General features: G+C 35.4%; 2 protein-coding genes across 3 annotated transcripts in view; one reads left to right on the plus strand and one right to left on the minus strand.

The window, feature by feature from the left end:
- The first annotated feature begins 2,454 nt into the window (after positions 1 to 2,454).
- On the plus strand, positions 2,455 to 9,263 carry LOC107755678 (RNA-binding protein 7-like). Of its 2 annotated transcripts, XM_016572567.1 has the most exons (6): positions 2,455 to 2,652; positions 3,810 to 3,972; positions 5,181 to 5,268; positions 6,506 to 6,599; positions 7,361 to 7,469; positions 8,809 to 9,263. In XM_016572567.1, exons 1-6 carry the CDS (start codon positions 2,560 to 2,562, stop codon positions 9,033 to 9,035), a joined length of 774 nt encoding a protein of 257 aa, XP_016428053.1. In that variant the 5' UTR covers positions 2,455 to 2,559; the 3' UTR covers positions 9,036 to 9,263. The 2 variants fall into 2 exon arrangements, with proteins under 2 accessions (XP_016428053.1, XP_016428052.1); XM_016572566.1 differs by lacking the exon at positions 8,809 to 9,263 and having other exon boundaries at positions 2,456 to 2,652; positions 7,361 to 7,924.
- Positions 9,264 to 14,718: 5,455 nt separating this feature from the next.
- The window catches only part of LOC107755677 (uncharacterized), a 6,205-nt gene continuing 4,249 nt past the window's right edge, over positions 14,719 to 16,674 (minus strand). Inside the window, exons 5-6 of the mRNA XM_016572565.1 lie at positions 14,927 to 15,000; positions 14,719 to 14,817 (exon numbers count right to left, since the gene is read on the minus strand). Coding sequence (XP_016428051.1) covers positions 14,719 to 14,817; positions 14,927 to 15,000 — 173 coding nt within the window. The remainder of the gene's footprint in view (positions 14,818 to 14,926; positions 15,001 to 16,674) is intronic.

A 16,674-nucleotide genomic window follows, 5' to 3' on the forward strand; every position in this document is an offset into this window, starting at 1 on the left:
GGCCTTAATGCATTAGCATTTTAAAGTCAACTATCACAAAAAATAAATAAATAAATACAATAATAATAATAAATAAATAAAAATAAATAAATAAACAGATTCTGTTCTTATGTGATGGGGTGAACTAATCTTTTCAAGCAAAATTATAAATGATATATCAGCTTACAAACTTTGAATGTGGCTCCTCTGAAGACACAATGATGTCACTTCCTCTTGATCAAATTATTAAAGCAACAGTTCGCTATTATTTCAAAGTAAAAAAGAGGCGTGACAGGGGTATCAAAAAGCACTAACATAGTTATCATGATTTATACCTTTAAATTAGATCAATTAAAATAAATAAATAGATTGCTTGGATTTAATGTATTTTAAAGGGGTGGTTGACTGTTTTTTTTCTAGGCTTGATTGTGTTTATGGGGTGCACTCTAACATGTGTTAATGCTTAGCTTTTTAAAAAACGCATTATTTTTCACATAATTTACCTTTATTCCACACCGCTCTGTCCCTTCTCTGAGAAACGGGCTAATCATTTCCTTCTTTTATGAAGCCCCTCCCTCAGAAATACACGATGGGCTCTGATTGATTAGCTGGTTAGCTAGCCCAGTGTGTTGTGATTGGCTCACCTCACCCGCCCCTCACCTCAGCGCCATGTGCTCCGGTTGTATTGTAAACAACGGCGTCGTTAATATCGCTTATCAGTTTGAGCCCGATTGAGAAGCAGAGGATATTATTGAAGAGGATCGTGCAGAACCTGTGCAAGCATGGCTTTTAAAGGAACACTCCACTATTTTTGAAAATAGGCTCATTTTCCAACTCCCCTAGAGTTAAACAGTTGAGTTTTACCGTTTACATCGTGTACTAAGACCGACGTAATAATCAAGGAACATTTGCTGCCGTACCATGGGTGCAGCAGGCGCAATGATATTACGCAGCATATTAAGAACCGCTGCTTTAGAACATTAATTTTGAATCTTGTGAATCCATTAGAATCGTTAGAAGACAGAATCGCGATTCATATATGAATAGATTTTTACGTGCACCTCTAGTTTTCTCTTCCTCTTCTCTAAAGCAGCGCAGCATGGCCTCACCCCCTTTGCCGCCTTTCCCGAGGGCGGGAAGTAACTCGTTGTAGTCCCAACGAGCCGTTTTTGTAGGCATTAAACTGCCAAAATTTTACCCTACCAGCCGTTTTTGTATGCATTAAACTGCCAGAATTTTAAAAGAGGATATCTACGTTTTGCATTGAACTTTCAGCTTCGTGACTTTGCAGATATTGTTTATGCTCAAACAGCAACATTACACACTAACTAACGTTAAAAAAGTGAAATCGCAATCAACCACCCCTTTAAATTGAATTGATCTAGTGATCTATTGATCTAATTTAATTGCTCTAGTCATTCTATATATGTACGTCACAATGCCTGTACTTCTTAAAAAATTAAAAATATAGCATATAATTACATAGCTATAGCCTAATATATGCTTTCAGTATGGTTTGCAATTAATTTTTTTATTAAAATATTTAAGCCTGCAATACTACATTTAATAACATGGAGTGACTTATTTGCGAATATTGCATGATATCCCACATGAAAAAATACTATAGTAATTTATAGTAACTACTATAGTGTTTTTGAACCATACTATAGTAAAGTGTATTATAATGTATATATTATAGTATTTACAACACTTTATTAATGAATGCTACAGCATAATGTAGTATTAACTATAGTGAACTGATAAGCTATAATAAATACTGTAGTATACTTTAGTTTTTACTACAGTAAACTGTAGTGTATTGTAGTATAATATACCCTATAGTTGTAGAAAACTTAGTACAGTATTGGGTAACTATTACTCTAGCTGTTATATTACAACAGCAACTATAGAATTACCACAACAAATTAATTCAAGTAACATTACTTTACTATAGTATGGTTCAAAAACACTATAGTATTTACTAAAGTTACTATAGTATTTTTTCATGTGGGTGTTTGAAAATATTTACATTTTAACAACACTGTTTAACAACAATGTAAGTAGTTTAACTAAGGAATTTCAGCTTATTATATGGAGCCTGTTACGGAAAATCATTACATTTTTAATTAATCTAATTCAGGCACACAGTAAAACTGAGAGCATCTGGTTAGATATAGTGTTTCATCGTTTTTTTCACTAATGGTGGATTGTGTGTCTGAGGGGATCTTTTTTCACTCTTCAGGAACTACGTTATGTGTATTTACCTTATCACTGAGGTTTTGACAGCCACCTCACATGTCGTCCGGCCCACCGAGTCCCAAGTATTAGCAGTAATACCTATGGTTAACAGTACAAAACTTATGGACAGTTATGACTTGTAAGCTGTATTTCTTAAACAGTGAAAAGGCGCTTCCCTGTGGTCATTACTGGAACTGTAAGCATGTGTCGTGAAGCGACTCTTCATCACGACAGTTAATGCTCACACACGGCTAACGCGTTTTAAAGACCGATGGGCTGGTCATAAATGCAAGCTAACAGAATTAACGCAATCAACCAGCTGGACTATCAATATTTTGGAAAATGGGAATAGCCGATGAGGCTGACCGGACTCTGTTTGTCGGGAACCTGGACCCTCAAGTAACAGAAGAAGTTATATTTGAGCTGTTTTTACAGGTCAGTGCTTTAGCGTCGTTGGTTAGCATGCTAATGCTAGTTGTTTTGACTGCTGTTTTGGTTTTAGTCCATTTGCAAACGATCTAATTGAAAGCAACATATGTATGTTTTACAAACAAGTACGATGGTGTCATTTTAAAATTTGTATGAAATAGTTTTTTTCTAAATACTATCAGCCCGTGTCTCTGTTGTTTGCGGGAGTTCGAAGTAATTAACTTAGTTTGGAGCATTTTTCAACACTCTTACACTTAATTTGAACAATTATTCCAGAGTATTATGTAACTTATATTGGTCTGCTGTTTATATTAAGTTATTGTTGTTGTCTATGCAAATACACTTTAGCTCTTGTCATTCATTTGCATTAAGTCTTTATTTTGATTAATGTGTAGTTCATTTACAGTTAAGGCAAGCCATTTTAACAAATACATATCGCCATAGTTCCCCAGTTTATTAATTGCAGAACATTAATGCAATTGTTGTATATTACAAGACGTCTGAAATATAGGCTACTTTTGAAATACAAACGATACATTGTCTACTTAATTATGCACGAATTTCCATACATTACCAGAACCGAAAACGGAACGTTGGATTAAGCCTGGTTCAAGATGCTTGTTATATTTTGTGAACATGTTACAGTTAACATGTTTCTACAGAGGAGATTTTGGATGTCTCTTTTTAATATAACGTCAACGGCCAGAAAAAAGACTTTTCGCAATCTTTTAGAAATAAAATGTTCCACAAATCCGGCAAATGGTGTATAAACAAACCCCACTGTAAAAACCATATCACAATATAAATGGGAATGCATATTTTTAAGCTTAGTTTCTGGATAAGTGCAGGAGAAAGCTCATTTTGAGAAAATGCCTCTAAAGATATGTATTTTAATTAAAATCTACAGACACTAGTAGACAAAGCAAGCAAAATAGCAACTCAAAATGGACCAGTGCATGAAGAAGAAGGGGGGGGGAAAAAAACTATGGTTTTGCAAAATCCCTGGAATATTGAGAAAAAAAAAAAAAATCTTGGAAACTTTCCAAAATTTCTGGAATGTTTCTGAAATTTACTGGACATTTTCCACCTTTTTGCAACCCTAGTAGTGTCTTGGCTTAAGTAACATTAATCAGAAGTCTCACCTGTATTTCCCTTTCCAATAGGCTGGGCCGTTGATAAAAGTCAAAATCCCTAAAGACAGTGATGGAAAATCAAAACAGTTTGCATTTGTAAACTTCAAACATGAAGTGTCCGTGCCCTATGCCTTAAACATGCTGAATGGAATCCGTCTCTATGGACGGCAGCTCAACATACAGTTCAGAGCCGGTAGGAATTTCCTTTTTTGTGTGTGTGTGTTCACTAGAGATTTATTACTGTCTATCATTTCAGCATAGACACACACAGACATTTCATGAGTTAGGAACATTTCCACAATAATCTTTAAGAATGTGACGTTAGAAAACAGTGGTAGAGGAAATAAAATTAAGGTTGTGCTGGGATTGTATACAGACTTAATTTTGATGCCATTTACTTACTTGATTATGGTAATTTGGTGAGTGATTAATAGGGCCTTTCGCACCGCTTTAGTTCCAGAACTAAATGTACAGTACTAAAGTACTGGGACGATTTTGCTCAAACTATTTCCCAGTACCATTTAAAGGGTTGCATTCGCACCGAGAGTGTGTACTAAGAAGTGACGTAAGCCGGTCGACAGCGACGTCATTTGTGCGCGGCGTTCAACAACAGAAACAAAGAACAACAGCATTAACAACAGGAGGATGGAGGACGCTGTGATCGGAGCTGTTTTTGTTGTGTCTCGCGGGTTTCACAATAATGGACATGGAAAGTCGACGTATACGTAAAGCGATTGAAAGAACGGAAAGGAGGACTAAGAATCTCCAACGACAACTGACAGTGCTACAAGTGCCTGCACTTCAGCGTCCGTCCATCTATCGCTGTTCTCCATACTTGCGAAATAAGTTGACACAATGTTTACAGTATGTTTACACGGCGTTTTAAATCATGGCGGGTGAGGGCGTTTTCATACGCGTTTGGCCAATCAATGTCTACTTACGTCACGATTAGTACCAGTTGTGCTGGTTAGACCCTGCTCCGGAGTAGGAGCTAATTTGGTTCTCGAAAAAGGCAGTCCGGTACTAAAATCGCACCCAGTTCCGGCGGTGCGAAAACGCCAAAAAGTGGGTAGTTCCACAATTAGTTCTGGTACTATGAAAAGGTTCCCGCGGTGCGAAAGGCCCTATGTGTGCAAATTATAAAAAAAAAAAGAGGAAATTAAGTCTTTAATGTGTAATTTACTCTCCCACTGAAAAAAACTTTCTGCGATTCTGAAGCAACGCATTACGTTACGGAAATTAAGTTTTAAAATGGGTGTCACATTGACTTTTTATTGAGTTTTTGAAAGAAAAAGAAAACTAAATATCACATATAAAAAATAATAATATAAAAATATATTTTCAGTCCAGCAGTGTAAGAACCAGATTAATGGTCATCTCAATCTGTTTTGTTTGTAACAGGCAGCAGTCATATCAGTCAGGAAGGCAAAAGTCCAGCAAACTCTCAAAACCCCAGTCCAGCAAATACACCAGGTCACCGCGGTGGAAGGTAACTTCTGATTTAAATGCAGTGATTTAGTGCTTCTGTTTACACCTGCTCTGTTTCAAGTGATCCTGTCACAGGATTTCAACTGAGACCTATCACTGTTTACACATGCTATTAACTTGCATCTCAAATGCGTGTCTTATGATCATTTGTGATCGCATTTCATCAAGTGGAGGGTTTTTGATTTCATGACTGCATCAATCATTTACTATGTTCTTAAATTTTCAGTTCATCGAAAATGTTTAATAATTTATCAAGTGTATAATATTAGGGTTGTGCAGAATGATCAAAAGATTGGTGAGTAAGATTTCAAATATTTTTTGAAAAGTCTCTTCTGCTCACCAGGGCTGCGTTTATTTAATAAAAAATACATTAAAACCAGCAATATTGTGAAATGTTACAATTTGAAATAACAATTTTCTGTTTGAACATACTTTAAAATGTAATTTATTCCTGTGATGTAAAACTACATTTTCATCAACATCCAGTCTTCAGTGTCACATGATCCTTCAGAAATTATTTTAATATGCTGATTTTATTATTAATGTTGAAAACCGTTGTGCTGTTTAATATTGATGTAAAAAACACAATATTATTTCCAGGGTTCTTGATGAATGGAAAGTACAATTAACAGCATTTATTAAAAACAGAATTACATAAAAAAAATTATAATAATTGTCTTTACTACCATACCACTTTCGATCAATTAAAAGGAAAAGTTCACCCAAAAATGGAAAGTTGTCATTATTTACTCACCCTCATGTCATTCCAAACCTGTATGAGTTTCTTTCTTATGTTGAACAGAAAATAAGATATGTTGAAGAACTGAAACAGTTGTTGGTCCCCATTGACTTCCATGGTATTTCTTTCCCTACTATGGAAGTCAATGGGGACCAACAACTGTTTCAGTTCTTCAAAATATCTTATTTTCTGTTCAACATAATAAAGACATGAGGGTGAGTAAATGACACAATTTTAATTTTTGGGTGAACTATTCCTTTAATGCATAATTGCTGGGGTAATATAGAAATCTCGGCCAGGACATGTATAGGAAGATGATGATGTATGGTCAGCCTAGTTCTTGCCGAATTAAAGTGCTCATTTCTTTCAAATAAATAAGTAAATAAAATCTTAAAAACAGTTTTTTTTTTACTGACACCAATTTTTTTAACAGTAGTGTACTTACTTTCTTGGTTCTAGGGATTTTATACTGAACTGATGTAATTTTCTATTCTGGCAGAACCCCTGAGAAGATGGGCTCTCCGCCCTACTCCCCTCCGCAGCATATACAAAGATCTTTCTCTTCACCTGACAGTCTGCAGAGACAGGCCATGGTGAGAACACCTTCTGCTCATATTCAGACTTCGACATTCAAAATTCTATGTTAATGTTAGACCAGATGTAAATTGTATTGCTAATGGACGCTTAAAAGAAAGTAAAAATGAAAATTTGCCTAAAATGTACTCGCTCTCAGAAATTTAGCATTCCATCACTTGTTCACCAATGGATCCTCTGCAGTGAATGGGTGCCGTCAGAATGAGTCCAAACAGCTGATAAAAACATCACAATAATCCACACCACAAGTCCATCAATCTTGTGCAGCGAAAAACAAACACATCCATAAAGACATTTTTAACTCCACACAAAATACGAGTCCTCTATCTATAATATTGCTTTCTCCAGTGAAAAAGTCATCTCATCTGAATCAGGAGAGAGATATGCACAGATCAAACACTTGACTTGATGGACTGGAGGGGTGTGGATTATTGTGATGTTTTTATCAGTTGTAAAACTGATCCATTGGTGAACAAGTGATGGAATGCTACATTTCTCCAAAGCTGTTCTGATGAAGAAACAAACTCATCTACATCTTGGATTTTTGTTTGAACTATTTATTTAAAATATATTTCTAAAATATGCTCTGAAGCATTTAAAGTCATCACTCACTCACTCACTTTTTTTTTTTTTTTTTTTTTTTTTTTTTTTTTTTTTTTTTTTTTTTTTTTTTTTTTTTTTTTTTTTTTTTTTTTTTTTTTTTTTTTTTTTTTTTTTTTTTTTTTTTTTTTTTTTTTTTTTTTTTTTTTTTTTTAAATAGATGAACAACATGTGGCAGGTTCAGATGCAGCAGGTGCTCCAGCTCAATGGAGGTCTCCAGCAGGGCATGCAGCAACTGCGCAGTCCTGCAGACAGTAATCACTGGCAACATGATCGGTCCGGCCAGCGTGGTCCTCGCCACTTTCAGCAGGACAATAACAACCCTCATGGCAGAGATCAACGGCACGGCAACAGCGGGAACGGCTATGACCGGCATCGGCGTGACAGCCAGCGAGGTGACTTCTATCACCATGATGACCGCAGCGGAGGACACAACAGAAATCACCCTCCTGAAAGACGGAGAGACTCGAGAGAGGGACGATGGAAACCCTTTTAAAAGCATTTTAGTTCTCCTGTAAGCATTTTTAATCAACTGTTTTAATAACCTTTTGTTATCCTCCTAGATTTTAATTTTTTTATTTCGTAGATCGCATCTCAACTGTTTATATATATAAAAAAAAAAAAGTTAGTAGTGCAACTGTACTGCAAAGAAGCACATTTTTGACATGAGGTCAAGGCATTTAGACTGGAAATTGTTTGTAGAGATGCAAGAACAAAAAAAAAATACAAAACCAGTAATAAATTGGCCATTTTGTGTGCTGACCTGTTTTAAATGTATATGTTGATCTCAGGGGGATACCTATGTTTATATAATTTTTATTTTTAAGAATGTCCTTTTTGAGATGTATTTCTGTACAACAGCAAAATGCATAAAAGAACAAAATATGGTAGATTTCTTTTTCTCTAGGGATTTGTAATTTCTCAGGATTTCTCATTATGAAAAATAGAAAACTAGTTTTCAGGTGACTTATGTTTGATAAACAATGTTTTATGGGTTTTTGTTTACTTACTACGTTCCTCTTTTGGGATGCGGTTAGGATAATGTTGATTATTAATTCATCAAGATGGTCTTTGAAAATTTGGAGCAATAACTAGTTTTAATACTTTGGTATATACACGATTTTTACTGTCAAGTGCAACATTTGATTTCATAAAAATCACTGTTTACTGATCTCTTTCTGTCTGAATTTGTTGTGCAACTCATGTGAAAACTTGATTGTTTTAATTCGGCAAATACTTTTTAACTGGTCAGGAGACACATGAAGAAGCTCTAACACGGATTTCAGTAGTCTATTGGTGGCGCCATAATTGAAGCATGTATAGTCAAAAAAAATGTATGCTTCTGTAAATAAGTATACTTATAAGCCTATGTATGGATTCTAATACAGGCTTAATATTTTTTTTTTTTTTTTTTTTTTTTTTTTTTTTTTTTTTTTTTTTTTTTTTTTTTTTTTTTTTTTTTTTTTTTTTTTTTTTTTTTTTTTTTTTTTTTTAAATAGATGAACAACATGTGGCAGGTTCAGATGCAGCAGGTGCTCCAGCTCAATGGAGGTCTCCAGCAGGGCATGCAGCAACTGCGCAGTCCTGCATGCAGACAGTACTGGCAACATGATCGGTCCGGCCAGCGTGGTCCTCGCCACTTTCAGCAGGACAATAACAACCCTCATGGCAGAGATCAACGGCACGGCAACAGCGGGAACGGCTATGACCGGCATCGGCGTGACAGCCAGCGAGGTGACTTCTATCACCATGATGACCGCAGTGGAGGACACAACAGAAATCACCCTCCTGAAAGACGGAGAGACTCGAGAGAGGGACGATGGAAACCCTTTTAAAAGCATTTTAGTTCTCCTGTAAGCATTTTTAATCAACTGTTTTAATAACCTTTTGTTATCCTCCTAGATTTTAATTTTTTTATTTCGTAGATCGCATCTCAACTGTTTATATATATAAAAAAAAAAAAGTTAGTAGTGCAACTGTACTGCAAAGAAGCACATTTTTGACATGAGGTCAAGGCATTTAGACTGGAAATTGTTTGTAGAGATGCAAGAACAAAAAAAAAATACAAAACCAGTAATAAATTGGCCATTTTGTGTGCTGACCTGTTTTAAATGTATATGTTGATCTCAGGGGGATACCTATGTTTATATAATTTTTATTTTTAAGAATGTCCTTTTTGAGATGTATTTCTGTACAACAGCAAAATGCATAAAAGAACAAAATATGGTAGATTTCTTTTTCTCTAGGGATTTGTAATTTCTCAGGATTTCTCATTATGAAAAATAGAAAACTAGTTTTCAGGTGACTTATGTTTGATAAACAATGTTTTATGGGTTTTTGTTTAGTTACTACGTTCCTCTTTTGGGATGCGGTTAGGATAATGTTGATTATTAATTCATCAAGATGGTCTTTGAAAATTTGGAGCAATAACTAGTTTTAATACTTTGGTATATACACGATTTTTACTGTCAAGTGCAAAATTTGATTTCATAAAAATCACTGTTTACTGATCTCTTTCTGTCTGAATTCGTTGTGCAACTCTCATGTGAAAACTGTTGATTTGTTTTAATTCGGCAAATACTTTTTAACTGGTCAGGAGACACATGAAGAAGCTCTAACACGGATTTCAGTAGTCTATAGGTGGCGCCATAATTGAAGCTTGTATAGTCAAAAAAATGTATGCTTCTGTAAATAAGTATACTTATAAGCCTATGTATGGATTCTAATACAGGCTTAATATGTTATTTCAATAATGAAAATGTAGGGTAACGTATGCAAAAGTGGGACAGTTTTTGAATGATTTGCAAAGGAGTAAAATCTATTGAAAACTGTTAACATTTTGTTGAATTCGAGTTCCTATTCATATAGCTTGGTTGTCATGCTGGTTTTTGGAACATGATAACTGCTTTGGTAATGGGCAGGTGATCTACCAGCTCTAGCTAGGTCAAGTCTACCTGGTCAGATCCTACTTACCTGAACATTATTTCTCTAAAAAGGTGGATCCGTACAATTTTGCAAAAACATGCTTTAGACGACCGTCCAATCAATATCTAATTCACAGTTTTGTGTCCTTTATTTGTATTATTTTTAGAAAGTGTTCTCACTTGCTCATAGTTTGGTAGGCTATATACTTTTCTTTTTTTTTATATACAAATGAAAAATTCCGCAGAATAAGCCGTCATTACCTATTAGATATTAATCAAGAAACGTACTTGCCCACTTGTATAAACTTCCACCTTTAAATTTAATTAAATAGTATAATAATAATAATAATAATAGACACGTATTATGCATTATAGCCTACTACTGTACGTTTAAACTTAAAACATTAAGTATTTAATCACTCGAGAAAAAAAATGCCAAGGACTACAATTACTGTTTTTTACTGTAATAAATGAATAGGAATATATTGCAATCACTGAAGCTTTTAGAATGTTTGTCATTTTCTTTCTTTTATCCTTTCTATGACGAAAACGGTAGGCTACATGTTTGTAAAGGTTTCATTAGAACTTGAACTGGAACTGTAATAGTCGTGATACAATTAGGCATTGACCTGCCAGTGGTCGCGCTACAACAACTCCGTGACACTAGGCAGCGGAATCCTTTAATGTCCGATCTGAGGTCATAATCTGCTCTTCCGAAAGTGCTTTAGCTGCCATCAGCGGCTCCCGGTGCGTGTGAAGCCGAACATCCCCACAAAGCTCCTGGATCCAAAAGCGCGCCGAGCCCCGAGTCTGTGCATCAATCTGCGGAGGATCGGCTTCTAATGAAGCTGCTGTACTGGGAAACGCGTTACTGAGGCGCTCAGCCTTTGCGCATTCACTGCTTAATTGATTGAGCTGCTTGGCGTCCGGGATCCAGAAAGCGATGGCTGCTTATTGTGGCCCTTCACCCCCGCCAGCCTTTCCCCACTCTATTAAAATCCATACACTCTTAAAAATAAAGGTGCTTCAAAAGGTTCTTCACAGCGATGCCATAGAAGAACCATTTTTGGTTCCACAAAGAACCATTCAGTCAAAGGTTCTTTAAAGAACCATCTCTTTCTTACCTTTTTATAATCTGAAGAACCTTCTTTCGCCACAAAGAACATTTTGTGAAACAGAAAGTTTCTTCAGATGTTAAAAGTTCTTTATATAACCATTTAGACAAAAAGGTTCTTCTATTGCATCGTGAAGCACCTTTATTTTTACGAGTGTATATTGCTGTATGAAAATAAATATATAATGTCTCTGTAAGTATACGGTAGGCCTATATAGCCTACAACTTTTATGAAACGTTTCCCACTCCTAGGATGAGTAAAATAATAATAATCATAATCATAAAATAAAAAACAACCTTTAAAGTTCCTATCCTTTTCTTCATTTTAAGTGTTGAAATATTATACCTTCTTCAATTTCTATTTTAATTAATGCACGTGTTACACACACACACAAACACAGAGAGAGAGAGTAAAATAATATCATAATCATAAAATAAAAAACAACCTTTAAAGTTCCTATCCTTTTCTTCATTTTAAGTGTTGAAATATTATACCTTCTTCAATTTCTATTTTAATTAATGCACGTGTTACACACACACACAAACACAGAGAGAGAGCACGCTGAAATATCATAACCCGATCTCATGAATGTGCGTTTCAGTGGCACGGTTTTCTGTTTCTATTTGGCGTACTATTTATACGCAAAAATGGACTTTGGCGTGCATATGATACGTAATTTGTAGGTTTAGGGGTGTGGGGTAGGTGCGTACTATATGTAAGCCAAAATGCGTATCATATGCACGCCAACAAAGTGCGTATCATATGCACGCAAAAACTGCGTATTAAGATCCATCTATCTATCTATCTATCTATCTATCTATCCCCAGTTCACAGGTGTCATATGCACCCACTTCCCACTGTGCAGTCTGTTTATCTTGATATTCTGTTGTATCCCTCTGTTTTAAAGCCAGCAGCAGTTGTTCTCATTTCTTCCCTTTGATCAAGGTCTCCAACCAAAAAGAGCTCAAAGCTTTTTCCAGTGGAGATCTCTATATTTCCTTTACATAATCCCTCACGCTTTGAACGCGGCGGCTGTTATCTCGGATCCTCTGCAGAGTTATATTTACTCTCATACATGGGAAAATGATAATCATTTGGACAGCGGACACACGGCTCTGAAAAGCAGAAACCCGACACTGAGCTCGATGAAGGAGTCCAGTGCGCCACGAACATCAAAGCAGCGGTCCATCTGTAATAAGCATCATAATGTCAAACAAAACTGCTGCTGCTGCTGCTGTCTGGAAAGAGCTGTCTTTCTCACTCGTTCTGTAACAAAACCGAGAGAAATGTCTGTTCACCTCCATCATTTCACACGGTTAATACTGTCTGAACTTACTGACACTGATATGAGAAACACGAACACCTGTCGATTCTGCCTCGTAATTCACGAACGACTCTTACAGAAGCAGCGCAGGGAAATACTGCTTAATGTTACTTTATTTATTTATTTATTTTACAACGATTTTCGTTAGAAATAGAGAGAATAAATAAATAAAAATAGGGCAGGAATTAGATAAAAATAAATACACTTTTTCAGAAACGCCACTGGAATTATCTAGGCATTTCTACAGTTATATCGCCAATTATTCAAGTCTAGATTGCACTTTTAAGTATGTTTTAGAATAGTTGTGGCAATAGGGTTTAATACGCAATTGTATGCTACTTTTTTTTTCTTTCAAATTAAATAAAATTACCGTTGTTCCAACTCCAGAAACTATCAAACTGCTCAAGATAAACACAAAACAAAATGCTTTCCGCCTGCACAGTTATCAATTCTAGAAAATTGTTATATTCGTTGCCTTTGTTATTCTTTATAGAAGTGTGTAATTATTGACAATCGAATATTTGATTGCATGATTACATTTAAAGTTGCAGTAAAGGTTTAATTTTTAAGCACAGACAAACAAGTCATTTTTTTATCGTGCAGATATACCACTAGAAATATAGGACTAGGTTGTCCTTCCTTCCCGCTGTTATCATTAATAATTATAGGCAACACCATATAAAAACTATTTAGCTTTATAATGCTTTCAAAATTATTAATTGTATTTTTAATGAAGCCTATAGTCTAATCAAATTATTTGAATGTTAGTCGATGATCTTAACTTATATAACTTTAGTAATAATTGTTGTGAACGTTAGATATTAATAAAATGTATTATGAAGTTAAGCTATTTATTTGTTTATTTATTAAATTACTCCGAAAAAAAGAGCCACGCGCTTCTGATTCGCTGTAGGCTAGCTTTTACTAGTAAAGCGCTTAACTTTGCCCTTCATATGTGAATGAATGATGCCACTTGTCCTGGCAAGTGAAATAGTTGCTTTACGCGATCGTTGAAAGTTTTAAGACACACAGGCGTTTCCGTATTGACAGAAGTTTTCCACCAACAGAAACACAAAATAACCGCAATAAATGAAATCATTAAACCACGTGTCACCTTTTCAATTTGAATGACGTTAACTCTTTTGTAAACAAATAACACCTGCTCCATGTTAAAATGTAGGCCTATTGTATTATGAATATTTCAGAATGAGTTTCAGAAACACTCGGACTCTTTTCTCTTGTAAACGAGGATGATCATTATCACCTTTGTAAATAACAAAATCTGGCCCATGCTGACCGAATTGACCATTTTAGAGACAAAGCTTATTGCGCAGCTTTTCCATTTGTAAAAGAAGTCGCACATTTGTTTAATCTGTTCACTCTAAAAAATGCTGGGTTGTTTCAACCCAACTGTGGGTCAAATATGGAGTAACCCAACTTTTGGGTTAAAAAATGTAATGTAAAAATGTAACCCAACGGTTGGGTTAGTCCACATTTGACCCAAAGTTGGGTTGAAACAACCCAGCATTTTTTAGAGTGTAGAACGTTTATAAAATAAAACAAAATACTAATAAACATTTTTTTTACACGTGTTACACACACAAACAAACACAGAGAGAGAGCACGCTGAAATATCATAACCCGATCTCATGAATGTGCGTTTCAGTGGCACGGTTTTCTGTTTCTATTTGGCGTACTATTTATACGCAAAAATGGACTTTGGCGTGCATATGATACGTAATTTGTAGGTTTAGGGGTGTGGGGTAGGTGCGTACTATATGTAAGCCAAAATGCGTATCATATGCACGCCAACAAAGTGCGTATCATATGCACGCAAAAACTGCGTATTAAGATCCATCTATCTATCTATCTATCTATCTATCTATCCCCAGTTCACAGGTGTCATATGCACCCACTTCCCACTGTGCAGTCTGTTTATCTTGATATTCTGTTGTATCCCTCTGTTTTAAAGCCAGCAGCAGTTGTTCTCATTTCTTCCCTTTGATCAAGGTCCCCAACCCAAAAGAGCTCAAAGCTTTTTCCAGTGGAGATCTCTATATTTCCTTTACATAATCCCTCACGCTTTGAACGCGGCGGCTGTTATCTCGGATCCTCTGCAGAGTTATATTTACTCTCATACATGGGAAAATGATAATCATTTGGACAGCGGACACACGGCTCTGAAAAGCAGAAACCCGACACTGAGCTCGATGAAGGAGTCCAGTGCGCCACGAACATCAAAGCAGCGGTCCATCTGTAATAAGCATCATAATGTCAAACAAAACTGCTGCTGCTGCTGCTGTCTGGAAAGAGCTGTCTTTCTCACTCGTTCTGTAACAAAACCGAGAGAAATGTCTGTTCACCTCCATCATTTCACACGGTTCATACTGTCTGAACGTGCTGACACTGATATGAGAAACACCTGTTGATTCTGCCTCTTAATTCACGAAAGACTCTTACAGAAGCAATGCAGGGAAAATATTGCTGAATTTTTATTTACATTTTTTACAACGAATTGTGCTTAAAAAAACAGGGGGGGGAAACTTTTCAGAAATGCCACTGGAATTATATATAGCCTAGGTATTTTTACAGTTAGCCTATATAATTATTCATGTCTAGACTCCCACTCTTAAGTACTTTTTGGATATCTCACGTTTATTTTGTATAGCCTAGCGCTTTTCACGATACACATCGCTGCAAAGCATCCTCAGAGAAAATGTTTTTTTTTCCCTCCATATCTGCGACTAACACAACTGTAGGCTATTTTTTTTTCTTCTTCTTTTTCTTTCAATTTAGCCTACATCAAATTACCTTTGTTCCTACTCCAGATACCAACAAACTGTTAAGGCTAAAATGCGTATTACAAAAAAATGCTAAAATTAAAACAAAATGCGTTCCGTCTGCACAGTTATCAACTAAAGTTATTATATTCGTTGCCTTTGTTATTCTTGTAGGCTATGAATATTGACAAACTAATAGCCTATTTGATTACATGATTACATTTAATGTTGCAGTAAATGTTTAATTTTTTAAGCACAAACAAATCATTATTTTTTCATGCAGATATATCACTCTCCTTCCCGCTGTTATCATAAATAATTATAGGCAAAACGTTACAAAAAAATAGCCTAGCTATATAATGCTATAATTTTATTTTATTAATTTATAATGAATGATCTTAACTTATATAACTTTAGTTATAATTGTTGTGAACGTTAATAAAATGTAGGCTATTATAATTTTAAACTGTATTTTTGCAGAAAAAAGCCACGCGTTTCTGAAACCACTTGTCCTGGCAAGTGTTGCATTACGCGATCGTTGAAAGTTTTAAGACACGGAGGCGTTTCCGTGTCGACGGAACTTTTCCACCAACAGCAACACAAAATAACCACAATAGCCTGAATGAACTCATTCAATCATTTGTCGCCTTTTCAATTTGAAAGACTTTAACTCCTTTGCATACAAATAAACTAACGCCTGCGCCATGTCATTCCTGAGACATGGGACAAAACAGCTCCAGCAAGGGTAACTGCTATTAGGTTTAAAAATACAAATATTTTCAATTTTAAGTGTCATGAGGGATTAATAATAGAATGTATTTAACACAATTATCACCTTCAATTTAATTTTCTCATTATTATACCAAATCTGTGTTTCTTAATGTCCTCTCACTACATCTAAAACAGTGTGTCCACAGAGAAGGGTTCAATCATTCATATGCAATAAAATGGATACAAAAAAAAAAATGTAATGATGAAAAAGAGCTTGTTTTATCAAAAGCAACACTTAATAATATCTCCTATCAAAGCAAGGTTGTTTTTTTACACATGCATGTCAACATGCATGCATGCACTTGTCAACACCATCAGACATTCAATAAAATCAGGGAATATCAGGGGCAGCTGTCACTCTAAAGGACCCCCTTGCCACAGTTCACCTCTGCAGAGTACATCACTGTCAGACAGGCTCTGCTAAGTTTTAGTTTTAGAATATTTTAAATCCTAATGTTAATATTTCCTGTGTCACAGCCATGATATGTCAACACCATCTTCCAATTTCTGAGGAAATTATTTGAAATATTTAGATAATTTTATTCTCCTGAAGCAGGTTC

This window comes from Sinocyclocheilus rhinocerous, unplaced genomic scaffold, assembly GCF_001515625.1.
Source record: "Sinocyclocheilus rhinocerous isolate Xijiao unplaced genomic scaffold, SAMN03320098_v1.1 scaffold1946, whole genome shotgun sequence".
NCBI lineage: Eukaryota > Metazoa > Chordata > Actinopteri > Cypriniformes > Cyprinidae > Sinocyclocheilus > Sinocyclocheilus rhinocerous.